Source organism: Mugil cephalus, chromosome 3 (assembly GCF_022458985.1).
Source record: "Mugil cephalus isolate CIBA_MC_2020 chromosome 3, CIBA_Mcephalus_1.1, whole genome shotgun sequence".
NCBI classification, from domain to species: Eukaryota; Metazoa; Chordata; class Actinopteri; order Mugiliformes; family Mugilidae; genus Mugil; species Mugil cephalus.
Window position 1 is genome coordinate 26290413 of NC_061772.1, and position 12976 is coordinate 26303388.

Genomic DNA, 12976 nt, shown 5'->3' on the forward strand with positions numbered 1-12976 from the left:
GGAGTTTTTTCATATTTGTAAGTTGTTTAAATGCACATTAATATGAATCCAACATATTTTAGTGAAGGGATAAATGGAGGTTATCGTTCTACTAGGCACTAGGCCGAGGTTAATATAGAACACATATAGTAGGTAACGGGTCCCTACTTCAATCTCTCCATCATTTTGGGTTCCTTGGCCTGAAAACCATTGAAGACCCCTGACATAGACAATGTACGACTCACCTAGACCAGACCAGACGTCCCCACCCCACAGCAATGACACTCCTCGATGGCAGCAGCCATCCCCAGCAGGATGCAGCTTCAAAAGACATAAAAAACAGCACAAGGACCTGGCCTCCAACGATGATGATCCACAGAGGCCCCCCCGCCCTGAACCCATGGGACCCCCACACTAACAACATTCGATTGCCAAACACCACAGGACACCCTCAGAAGACCCATGTTCATTATCTGATGAGGCACAACTATTTTGGAGACCTACACAATATTAGGAAGGTGGTTATAATATTATGCCTGATCGTTGTATATATTCAGTATTCACTGAAAGGTAGGACACTGACCCAGGACGTGACCTAGGAAGGCAGGAAGGGTGGAAGTCTCCGACTCACAGTCGTCTCTCAGTGTTGCTGCTGACAGGCGGTATTGGCGAGTACCCTGCTGTGCTCCAAATACACTTCTGTCGGTTTTCATTTTTATGCAGATAAGGGGCTCGTTTTTAGTAAACTTCAAGAAAAATTGACTGGAGGAAATGCAAATGAATGCCCGCTTCTATTCATATACTGTCATGAGAATTTCAGAAGTCGGGAACCGAGATAAGTGCCTAAATTCATTTAAGCAGCATGTATTTATTACATCCCTTTAACAAGTTGTCTTTCGGGTATTTCTAAACAGTTTATTTTTAAGGAGCTGGAAATGTCCCTGAAAACAGGTAGACTGAAATGGACCTAGCAGTAAGTTATAACTGAGCAGAGCTCCCATTAATCACCCCGGTGTCTCTTTCCATAAGTTTTGGATCAATACATCCTGTTGAGCTACACAATTAAGGTCCATGCATCAGTGCCTTAATTGTACCCTGTCGGTCTGATGATCAGTTACCTTGAGAGAGGTAATAGGGGTCAGCTGTGGTGCAGTGGGAGCTTTCTGTGGTGGTGGGGGTCTCTTTGCAATGACAGATGATATATATATATATATATATATATATATATTTTTTTTTTTTTTTTTTTGCTTCAACTCTTCTCTGTTCCCAATGCTTGCTTGCTATGTAAAACACTATTTCTCCGAGATGCTCGTAGCAGCTACCGCTAATAATTTGTTACAGTGTTGCTTTCGGGGACGGCACCTGTTGAAATAAGGGACTTGTGAATCGTGAAATTTCAGGTGCTTATGAGCAGATGGGTTTGGATCCTCCAGGCACATTCTAGGATAGGAGGCTGGTTGCTTTAAACCCGTCTTTTCATCTAATGTTTGCTCCTTTGTTTCAGCACTGGGCCCGAAACATGTCTGGGAGCAACCTTCTCTCTTTGACCAGATGCTACAGCTGCAGTGTGGTGCTGGTGGAGCGCAGGTTGTTTGCTTTGCCTCCAAATCCTCTAAAGCCTAAAGACGAAAGCCTGTACGACGCAGGATGAAGGTTATGAATTATAACCATGGTTCTAAGAGAACGGTCAGCGTGCTCCAACCTGGTTCTTTTTAAAGTTGTTGGCATCGTGCACATCTTGTAAGAGGGCCGAACACTGTCTTTTCTAATTAATTGGAGAATATATTCACCTTTCCGAGGCGGATCTACACTGCGTGAGTAGTATCTTTAGGCAACAGTTTATAAATAGTTTCTGCTGAGATTTCGTGTTAAAACATGTTATATGAGTAAATGTTTGAATTTTAACGGTAGAGGAGCAACTCAGAAAATAATCAAGAGCATAACTGAAAAAATAAAGAATAGGTTAACTGATTGGAAAAATAATCAGATGTGGCAACCCCTAATGAGATGCAAAGGGGTAACTTGCAAAGCCTGTTAGCGGACATCACCCACAAACTAAATCCCAATCGGATTACAGTTTGTGACGGTGCATGCCTAGAAAAATCATAGAAAATCAATCATAATCCTAAAAGTGTCTGAGCCATGTAAAAGTCATTAGCATGTACCTAATATTACTCCTCTCTCAGTCCTCTAAAAACACAAGGAAGTGTGTAACTGCATGTTAACTCCACAAGCAGAGGAGAGTACGTCAGGTAACTGAACTTAGTTTGCAGGCAATTGTAGTATAATGGCTTGTTGCAGATTATTATCAATATAATTTTTTTTTTTTTTTTTACTTTTACATATGATCAAATAACTCGTAAAAACAAATGATACATTTATAAAAATGTAGCCATTAACCAAACCAGTCATATAGAGTACCTCCCAGTGAAATACATACTGTTACTGCCCTATAAGTACAATACAATCAGTTAAAATGATCTGAAAATATAAATCTTTTCCTCTATGGGGTGGATGTTTTTTTTTTGTAGCTTTATAAACTCATGAAGCCAACAAAAATAATCTGTGCAAATCTTAGTGCAGTACATTTGCACTTTTGTAGAGATAATCAAATGTGCAACAATAAAGTGGCTGCAAGACCTGCTGCCTCCTGAAGCCACGCTGATATGACCCAATGGTAAACTGCTAGCGCTGTACTATCCTGAACCAACCCATCCAAAAACTGTGTAGCCTGCATAAAACCTAAAGAAACAAAAAAACAAAACAAAAAACAAACAAAAACAAAACAAAACAAAAACAAATGTTTTGTCAGTTAACATCATAGCCACGCATGCACACAGTAAAACTTTCTCCTTTCATCTGAGGGGGAGAAGACTAATAGGATAAAACAGCTGTTGTCTTGTTTTCACTTCATCATACAAAGGAAAAAAAAAAAAAAGATTCCCCTTCATCTAAAAAAATCGCTGACAGAGCCATCATAAGATGAGTTTCACTTCCTAAAAGAGAAGCATGTTTTTCAAAACTCACTTCAGAATAATGAGAAAACACCACATTTTTCTTTTTTTTTTCTTTTTTTGTTTTGTTTTGTTTTGTTTTCAGAGACGCGAAAAGCTGGTTCACTGATGGCACCGAGCATTCTTTGGGGGACAAGCAGGATGCGGCACTGCACTCACTTCCAATCTTACCAACACCATACAGTAAGCCAGTCTCGACAGGTTTCCAGGAGGTTCTACATGTCCAGTGAGGGAACAGCAGTATAACTTGCTGTTGAGCATACTGTTACGTTAACAGCATAGGAGTCAGTGTTCGGGCCACGCTGTATTATCTCCATTGAGTCTGCATTGCCCAGAGAGGGAGTGTGAGGGCGGCCATCACCAGCAGCGTGGAGGGTCCGCGGGACAGGGACTTGCCCGCGGTCGCGACTGCAGCGCGTTCGTCGCTTCTGTCGGCCCCGATCACAGGAGCCTCTGTTCCGACAAAAATGAACTCTGTCGTGCAGCCGTCGGAGCAGCCGCTGCCGCTGCCCGAGCTACTGCCCTCGTCACCTGCAGGAACAAAATCACGCAAATTAAAACCTGCATGAAACCAACCGATGGAAGATTCAAAATCATTAAAGAAAGGCAACTGGAAATGTGGAGTTTCTTCAAGAGGTTTCGCCGACATTGGAATTTCTGAGTTCCAGTGTAGGTACCGGATCTGCTCGGGCGCTTCCAGATGACGTCAACTATATGTTCGACTCCATTAAGCTCGGACTGTCCGATCGGTTCGGGGTTAGATAACACGAGTTTAATTTATTTTTCACAAAATGTTTGGAAGAGATAGCTAGATAATTTAATTATAATTATAATTAAAATTTTTAATTTTCCACAAAACACAAAAATACGATGACAGCACATTATTCATGAAAAAATAAAGTAATAACATGACAAAATAATTCGAGTTCAATGCATTCATTTGTATAGTAGGCATGAAACGATTTTAAAAATCCCGAAAAATATTAAATAATAATACAGCTTTTATCGATTTATCCAAAGAATAAAATGACCAAACAAACCCTAAGTCGCTCTACTTCGATAACAACCGCTAACCGCTAAAACTGCTAACCTTTCTTCCGCTTCTTCCTGTTGTCCAGCCAATAATAAAACGCAACGTCACCATCTCTAACGGCTACGTGACGTCATCTGGAAGCAGATCTGGTACCAACTGGAAGGCTAAAAACTATAGCCTGATAAAACCAAAACAGTGTGAAACGTCATCGTGGCAAACTGTGTTTAATAGTGAATTTCTTTTTCTACAATTAAAACTTTTGAATGTTTTTATAAATTTCTGTCTCGTGTGGTCTTGTAGATTTCATCACTGTAAAAAACTCATGAGTTGGTTCAAGTTATCGGAGCCATTTATACCTTAAATAGCTTAATTTATGTTAACATTATAACAATAACATCAGTTTATATCATGATTTTTTAAATTTAATTTAATATTTTTAAAAACTGCACTCAAAAAAAAAGAAGAAGAAGAAAATATTTAACGCACCAAGTTTCCATCAAGTTATATTTGGACAAGGCAAGAGCTTTCATGGATTCAGCCCTCTAGTTTCCCGACTTCTGTAACTGGAACGCCGATAACTCAGGTGTGACGTCATTCCCAGTGCCGATTTCCACCATCCGAGGTAAATGGAACGCACCATAAGGGACTGTTGGAGAGTTGAGGTTCCATTTCCCTAATGAATTGTGCTCTAAGGACCCATTATCAGTCAGAGGCTCCAGTCTCAAGTGAATGGGTGTGAATGGGGTTGAAACTTCTTGGGGACTGTGTTGTAAATTGATTGCGCATTATATCTGACTCTACCTCCTTTGTTGCTAACTAATGGAAGCAGCTAATAATGCTGTCTGTGTCTTTTTAGCCAGTCAGGTCCATTTTCATTTCTAGATGGTTCTGATTGGTTTCTCGCTTTGCTGACTTCTGTTGTTTTGTTCTTTTTAAAGATTCATGGTCAATGACTGCAGAGATTGTTAACTTTGTCCCCCCTAAGCTAAGCAATAGCATTATTGTCCAAATCCACATATACATCTTTAAGTGAGTGCACCAAGGTTGTAACAGTCAGGTTTACCATTGACTCTGACAGCCTTCAGCTCAGCAATTTGATGATTCAACTTGTTTTGGTCAGTTCATCCTTAAAATTATTTAATTAAATGATTTAATCATCCTTTAAAAACGATATACAGTAGACTACTCTTTTTGACATTAGTGGAAACTAACTAAATTCTTAAGATGAATTTAAATTTCAGTAACTTCTTATACAGCTAAAAAAACATGTTTGTTCTCAGTGCTGGAGTCAGAGAAAGAACTTTTTCCACCTTCAAAACCTCACAATGAAAGTTTCACACTGTAATTGTAATATTTTGAGAAATATGCTGAAATTTCAGTTTTTACAGATGTTTTTGAATGTTTTTTTTTTTTTTTTAAAGAGAAAGGAACCGTCTGAGTTTGCATATGTGCCTGGGCCTGGATTTACAAACGCTAATATGGTAATATGAACTAATATGGACTTCATTCATCTGGGTTAACGTGACACAGAAGTACTGTATAAACCGTCTATGTAGTGGTAGTCAGTAAAATTTGAATAAAAACATGTTTAATATTTGCTTTTATTCATAAATGAGCTGAAGCCTTATTAATAACTACTATTTATTGTTACTGTAGCTGATAAACCAACACTTTCGCAAACTAGTTCTCTTAACAGAACTTCAAGCTTTAAGGGGGGGTCTTATTAAACCCAATTAAAACCTGACACAGTGTGCTTATTCTGGATGAGAAAAGTTAAATAAAAGTGGACGGTGCGACACATCTAATGAGCCATGACACTCTTCCACGGTTTGGGACCTGGAGTTTCTGTCAGAGCACCTGTCAAGATTTATTGATATTGTTCAGCGGTGCACGTCAAAGTTAACCACAGACCTCTAAGTAAAAGTCCTGCCTTGATTTATTTATGTCTGCTTTTCGGAGCAATTGTATTGAATGAATTGCGCCGGCGTGAACGGGCCTTTAACAGACGATCAAGAACAAATGTCTACATGATTGTAAGTGTGCGCTCAGAACACTGATGTCTTTCACTTAAAAATGATGGAATATTCCTTATGTGCATCGTTTTCAGCCCACCAACGTGACGCAACAACAATGGAGCCGAGGTATGCATTTTTAGTGGCGGTAGTCACACAACCGCACATCTTGTTTGTTTCTCCCATCTTGTCAGCTCAAGCAGATCTGAGAAATCGGGGACAAGGCTTTTTGTCGTGGCGGCATTCGAGATGTACGTCTTCCAAAGCATAGGCTTGTCTGTCTGTCATTGTTTGTGTCACCACACCTAGGAGAGCTATTTATTCTCCTAATAATGTCAGTCTTGCCTGAGTGCAACACTGAATACCCCGTGGTGTCGCATGATGAGTTCCTACAAGAATGACAACCGAGATCTTATTTTTGTACTAACAGTTTATGTCTATCTGTGGGGGTGCTGCCGTGTTTTGTGGACCGACATGCAGCGAGGAGGCAAACTTTTCCGTTTGTGTTTCACTTATTGTGCCTGGAGAACTTACTGGAGTCCTGGAAGTAGATGTCATTCCCGTTGTAGGCATTCTTCAGCTTGTTGATCATGACGCGCAGAGCCATGATCTGTTGCCGGATGAGTGTGTCGGGCCTGGTGATGTCCACGTCCACCTCTGGGTTGTTCGCCTGGTTGGTTAGACCCTCCTTCACCACTTCAGGGAAATATCTGGACACAGTGACGCACCAACAGTTAACAGTATATCACCCAAGATGTTGATGTTGACGTAACACAAAATCAAAATGAATGATGTTAGAAAATAAAAAAATTAAAAAATCACATGCACAAAACATTGTGCTTCATGTTACAGCTTCCAAAAGTTGTAATGTTTCAAAATAAAAGTGATATTTCTGAAATTTTGGCTTTGTACGTGTTTCCATTGAAAAGGTGTTTTACAAATGAGCTGTAACTCTCGTGAAGTCTTGTCTCGTTATATCCTATAATTAATGGGTCCCCTAGGGGCCCATGGAGGTACTGCAGCGGGGGTTGTTGCAAAATCTTTGGTTGATTAGACATTTGTTTTATATGTTTTTTAAAGTTTCCCCCAATACTCAAAGTAAATTTCTTTAAATACCCATTAAAACATGAAGCCAACATATTTTAGTAAAGGGATAAAACGTTATCTTTCTTTCAGCCCTTCACTCATTCAGCTATACAGGATCTGTCTCAACAGTTCTCTTCACTAGACTCCTGTACACAACAGGACCTGCCTCTATCCAAAGAGCCTATTCTGTCCCCAGAAGCAGGTGCATATATGTATCAGATAGATATGTTTATGTTTACAGGAGTTACACAGCCACCCTACTGTTGCACATATTTGAAATAAAATAATTAATACTTGAACCTGTGTATTATTTCAATAACTCAATACTTATGCAAAATTACAATAATAATGTGTATGCATGAATACCGCTAAGTTTAACACAGAACACATATAGTAGGTAGGGGGTCCCTACTTAATCTCTCCATCAGTTTGGCCTGAAACGATAAACTGTTCAATACATCTGAAAAAACACCTCATGAGAATGTAAAAGTGTTTGAGCTTCAGATGTTTGAGAGGTTTTTCAAAATGTAAGTGTTTCCATTACCATTTCTTTTATTGCGGTATTTGGTTTTTGCAGAGGCAATCGACCGTGTGACCGCTCAACACAACTCATCTCCTCGAGAACAACGCATACTTGCAGAGAAACTGGAGAATGTAGCTCTCTATTTGCTTGTTATTAATTTGCAGTCTTTCCATTGAAAGCGGCGTACGTGTTGTCAGAGCGGTGAGTTTGTTCTCCTCATTAGCTTTAATTGTGTTCATTAGTTTTTCTTCCCTAAAGTGGCGCGCTCTCTGCCAACAAAGCGATCCACTTAAATTAAAGAGGGCACCGCTGACACAGTGGTTGTCACCGTTGAGTGCGACTATCTGACTATCTAGCTTGAGTAACTGGCTGATAAGTCACGAAGTAGACTGAAGTCAGACAGGTTTATGAGAGCTACTCTTTCTAACGTTGCACGCTCAAATCGCATTAACCACAAATTATTCAAATACAAATGAAATAAATTGAAACTAATTAAAACTTGATGCAAATCCACTACACTAGAAAGGCAACTTAAAAGAACTAGATTTGTTTAATTGCTCCAGGTTCTTAGTCGGGTTTTTTACATATTTTATGCATACGCCGATCAGGCATAACATTACGACCACCTTCCTAATGTTGTGTAAGTCTCCCTTGTGCCTCCAAAAAAATTGTGAGTGATTGGAGAATGGACAAGAACCTTCTGAGGGTGTTCAATGGTTAATGGGGGGTCCTATGAATCCTATGGGCTGATCTGTGGATCATCCCACAGATACTTGATCAGTTTGGGATCTAGTGACCTGTTTTTCGTGTTTTTTTTTTTTTGTTTTGTTTTTGTTTTTTTGAGCAGCTTCTATTAACTTCCTGAAACCCTGCATCCTCAAATGGGGACATTAAGTTTTGGGTTCGTGGCAACTTATTCTGCTTCATTTTAACTTTTATCCTCATATCTAGATACTAGTTGGTGTAAAAGCATCGATAACGTAACAAAAGTGGACAAGGCACAAAACCTCATCAAGTTTAACAGCAAACACTTGTTTATTTATGCTCATTAACTTCTCTAGTTTAATATGATGCGCAACTGTAACAAATTCTATCAATAGTAAAGAGCTATAACTTGGTGGATGTTGGTTTTTCATTATCTTTGCACAATGTTCAGACTTGAATATTAACAGATTTATATTTTGCTACATACTGATGACATTATTGTAATATTGAGTGAGATGTACACACATGAAGATATATATTTTTTTTTCCCAAAAACTACTTCCTGTTCTAACATGATGCTTAGTTTTTATAGTTCTTAGGTCCTACTAATCCCAAATGAAGAGAAATACCAAACAAAAGCTCAGGTCTCGGGAGGCTGAAAAGTTGCTATGGGGTGGAGGGGCCTGGTCTGGTCTTTAAGTAACATCAACACGAATGTGCCAGGTCCAAGATGGTCAGTGTTGTTTTTCATCTCCTGTAAGTGGTCATAATGTTATGCCTGATTGATATCATATAAGCACTAATTTTTCTATTTGACTTCATAACTGTAGTGAAGTGGCCACATCCTGCCTTTAAATAGAGAGGAATCATATTCTACATTCCTCACACAGTCACACAGGCTGTTATGGGTGTTTTATTATCAACTTACCTACCAGATTTACAGCAATAAAACTGTGCAGGTGCACAAATGTTTTTTTTTTTTTTTTTTTTTTTATTACACCATCTGGGCCTCCTCGCAGTGATGTGCTGGCATTTTTTATTTTTTCATGCACCATCTCTGGTTCACAGTCAGATAAAACTTCACTTGACCAGTCTTCCATGCCACTCTGCGTTACTGTAAAAGCTGCATGACAAAGAGGCGTCGGAAAACTCCACAGCCCTCTTGGTATTAAAGCCTCGGAGCTTATATACTGTAGAAGTTCTCCATATAAGCACCAGCCATTGTACCAAAAGAGAGAGTGTTAATCTGGGAACAGAGTGGTTATTTTAATCCCTGGCAGGCAAAATGTGATAACGGGAGAGCAGTGTGACTTTGCCGTGGTTATAAAGAGTAGCAGGAGTCCTCACCTGCCCTTCGTGTGGCTGTTCCAGCACTGCTCGTCATCTGACTCTGTGAGTTTGCCCTTGGCACAGATGTCATCAGGCAGGTTGGACCAGAACCTCTTTGACTCCTTCAACTTTTCTTTGATGTCAATCACCTGCCGGGGGCCAAAACAGTGCAAAGATTTTTATTAGATTGGTAATTTTGTGAAAAAGATGAGAAAGGAATCGACCGCAGTCGCTGTAACTTAGTTTTCAGAGATCATATTAAAGTTATTACTCTACTTCCAGTTAAAACGTGTCGGTGTGTGCTCCACCAAGTGAAATAAATCAGCTACAAACACACATACAATACAGACATTGCGATTTTAAACACTAAACATTGCGGCAAATTTGGGTAGTTACAAGCCCTTCTGTTCATTTATTCCATCAGGGGAAAAAGTACTGCTGGACTACCCGCGGTTCTTGTTCTTCCATTTTGCTTCTTGTCCACTTCCACCCATATTGTGCTCCTCTCTGATTCATACGAGACAGACTTGGGGTTTCAGATTTGATATTTGGCAAGAGCGGTCGCCCCCGACTGATTCCATCTGGACTCAGCGAGAAGTTTGAACGGGTCATCGGCAAACAGGAGGAACAGATCATGAGCACTCGTCATGTACAAAAGCACATTGTGTTGCATTTGTTATTTTGATACAGTCGATAACAACCATGAAGTCGGAACGCAAAATAAATAAAAAAATTAAATAAAATAAATTGGACTAAATAAATTGTATGTTAGGGTATGCACTTAATCACCTTTATCATGCAACATGAAATAGAATATAATCATTTATTATTGACCTGGCCTCCAAAGTCACTAGATCCCCAATTGATCTAGTATCTGTGTAATGACTCACAGATGATCCCCCTCCCCTCCATCCAAAGGAGCAAAAAGGCCCCCCCACCAACAACATCCTGTTACCAGACACCACAGGACGCCCTCAGAAGAGGGATCTCTGATGAGTCACGACGGTTTTGGGAGCACGAGGGAGATCTTCACTCAGGGAGGTAGAGGTCAGCAATATGCAGGGAGTTCAGGACTTATGAATTATAAAACGATAAGGCATAGTCGTATTAATTGGACAGACTCCACCTTTACGGTCTCCTTAATGACTAAACACATGCAATCAAAATAAAATAAATAATGATAATAATATTGTGTCCTAATGAAGTGGAGGGAGCGATCTGGTGCTACTTTGTTCACTCTCGCTGAGGATCATTTGAAATCCTCAGGGTATATTACGGGAACATTTCAGGTTGGCCGTTCAGTGGGTGAAGCTTAGAGGAATCTGGGTAATGCAGGACGTTTACACCTACGTCGTAAGAATACGCCTAAAACGAAGCAGTGCTGTGAGAGAGAGTGGGCTGGCTTTCTTTTTTTTTTTCCCACCCGCTCTGTTAAATGTGTACGGCTCGAGCATATCGCGTCTGAAAATAAGATAATTCCCCAGGACTCAGCACCGTTCTCTTGCCACCGTGTCCTGCATTCATAAAACAGTGAAAGCCACAAACAAGCACAAGACAGGTGATGTATTTATTGTGAGTGTGTGTGTGTGTGTGTGTGTGTGTGTGTGTGTGTCAGGGGGGGTAAATATATATTTTGGCCAGAAAGAACATTGTTGATGGGTCACAACCTCCTCTGTGAAATTCTATTGCTTTCAACACTGTTGTCATTTTTTCTTTAAATTGTTTTGGACTCTAACCAATTTCAGCTGCAGGATTCTTCAAGGCTCAGAAAAACCACAGACTACAAAATGTGTTTCTCATACAATTTACAGCCATATATGAAAATAAAAAAACACACCGAGTGATTGAATGCAATGACCGAAAGCCTCTGTGTTGGCTATATTTCCAGCAGAGGTTCAACTCAGTAAGGAAGCTGTCCATGCAAGCTGGAGCCTTTACGTTGCAGCTGTTCTGATATTTTTTTTCAATGCATAAATACGTGTTCACATCGTGTTCTGAAATGCAATCCGGGGACATTTACAGTTCGGAGATAAAAAAAAAAAAATAATGTTACCAAGATGAAATGAAGAACCAGGGACAATTATGGTTTCATTTATTTTTACATTTTTATTCACGTCTAAATATATTTAAACTGCTATGTCTGTAATGTCAAGAGCAGCAAGACCAGCTACCGTAACAACTATTTTTTTCTCATTCATAAAAAGCTAAAATCGGGGACAGCTTTAGACGGCTCATCCAAAGGGGGACTGTCCCCAGAAATCAGGGACGTCTGGTCACCTTATGAAAACCACACAACCGACTCGGCACCTAGAACAAGTTAATCTTCATGGTCTTCTCATTCTGTCGCTTCATTTTTCGGACCTTTCCATCTTTGCCAGTCCTCACAGTGACGCAGACGCTAGTGATGCACTGAAATATCGACACTTCCGATACCAGGTCTTTATGCTCTAAAATCAATTCTAAAATAAAAATATCGATACTTTCGGTACTTCAGGCATTTGATGTAATGCATATCATTAACAGGAACACTTTTTTAGTATCCCTGAAACACTTTTTTTTTTTTGCATTATTTTTTTTTTATTGTGTCTCTTTTTGTTTTTTCTGTATATAGTAAATGAGGCCACCACCTCAATATACATCAGAGTTTAAAATAAATTAATTAATTACTCTGACGTCTTCTTTATGAATTCTATATGATTTGAAATACACTACCTTTTTTTAGGTTTACCAGACACATTAGGGTATTTGCACAAAGTATCGCTGTCGCTGTGTTTAGAAGGGCTGAAAACACTGAAAAAGGCCTGGTCTGAAATGATGTCTTACGATGCAGCGTGTGATTAAATACACCAGTATGCTGCTATATTAAATAATGACGGAAAAAAATAAATACCAGCATACCGCCCAGCCCCACACCCTGAATCACACCCTGAATCACCTTTTGGACGATACACATCTCGACAGCAACCTCGAATCACTGCTGGAACCATGAAATGAATCACAACACTGACTTCACATAGTGCCAGATCCATCTCTTTAACAATTAAACAAACTCCATCTGTTTATGAAGGTCCCTGATGACTAGAAGGCTGGAAGGTCAAGGAAAAGCTATGAAGTGGCTCTTGAGTGATGGATGGTTTGTGAAACAACTATTTCAAGTATCCAAAAGCAACAACCAGTTACATAAGACCCTTTATTAACACAACTATTGCTTATGTATGAATCCATTCCCGTTGTTGAAATTCTTTAAGTAGATTTTATCAGTTGTTCTAGTCTGTTAACTTCCTTGTTAACTCTT

At 39.5% G+C, this 12976-nt stretch overlaps 1 protein-coding gene across 2 annotated transcripts in view; it reads right to left on the reverse strand.

Annotated features, from left to right (window-relative positions):
• Positions 1 to 238: 238 nt before the first annotated feature.
• Positions 239 to 12976, reverse strand: part of gpc6a (glypican 6a) — a 156081-nt gene continuing 143343 nt past the window's right edge. For both annotated transcript variants that reach the window (XM_047581250.1, XM_047581249.1), the window contains 3 exons: positions 9700 to 9830; positions 6573 to 6748; positions 239 to 3524 (listed from right to left, as the gene is read on the reverse strand). In XM_047581250.1, coding sequence (XP_047437206.1) covers positions 3301 to 3524; positions 6573 to 6748; positions 9700 to 9830 — 531 coding nt within the window. In that variant the 3' untranslated portion in view covers positions 239 to 3300. The remainder of the gene's footprint in view (positions 3525 to 6572; positions 6749 to 9699; positions 9831 to 12976) is intronic.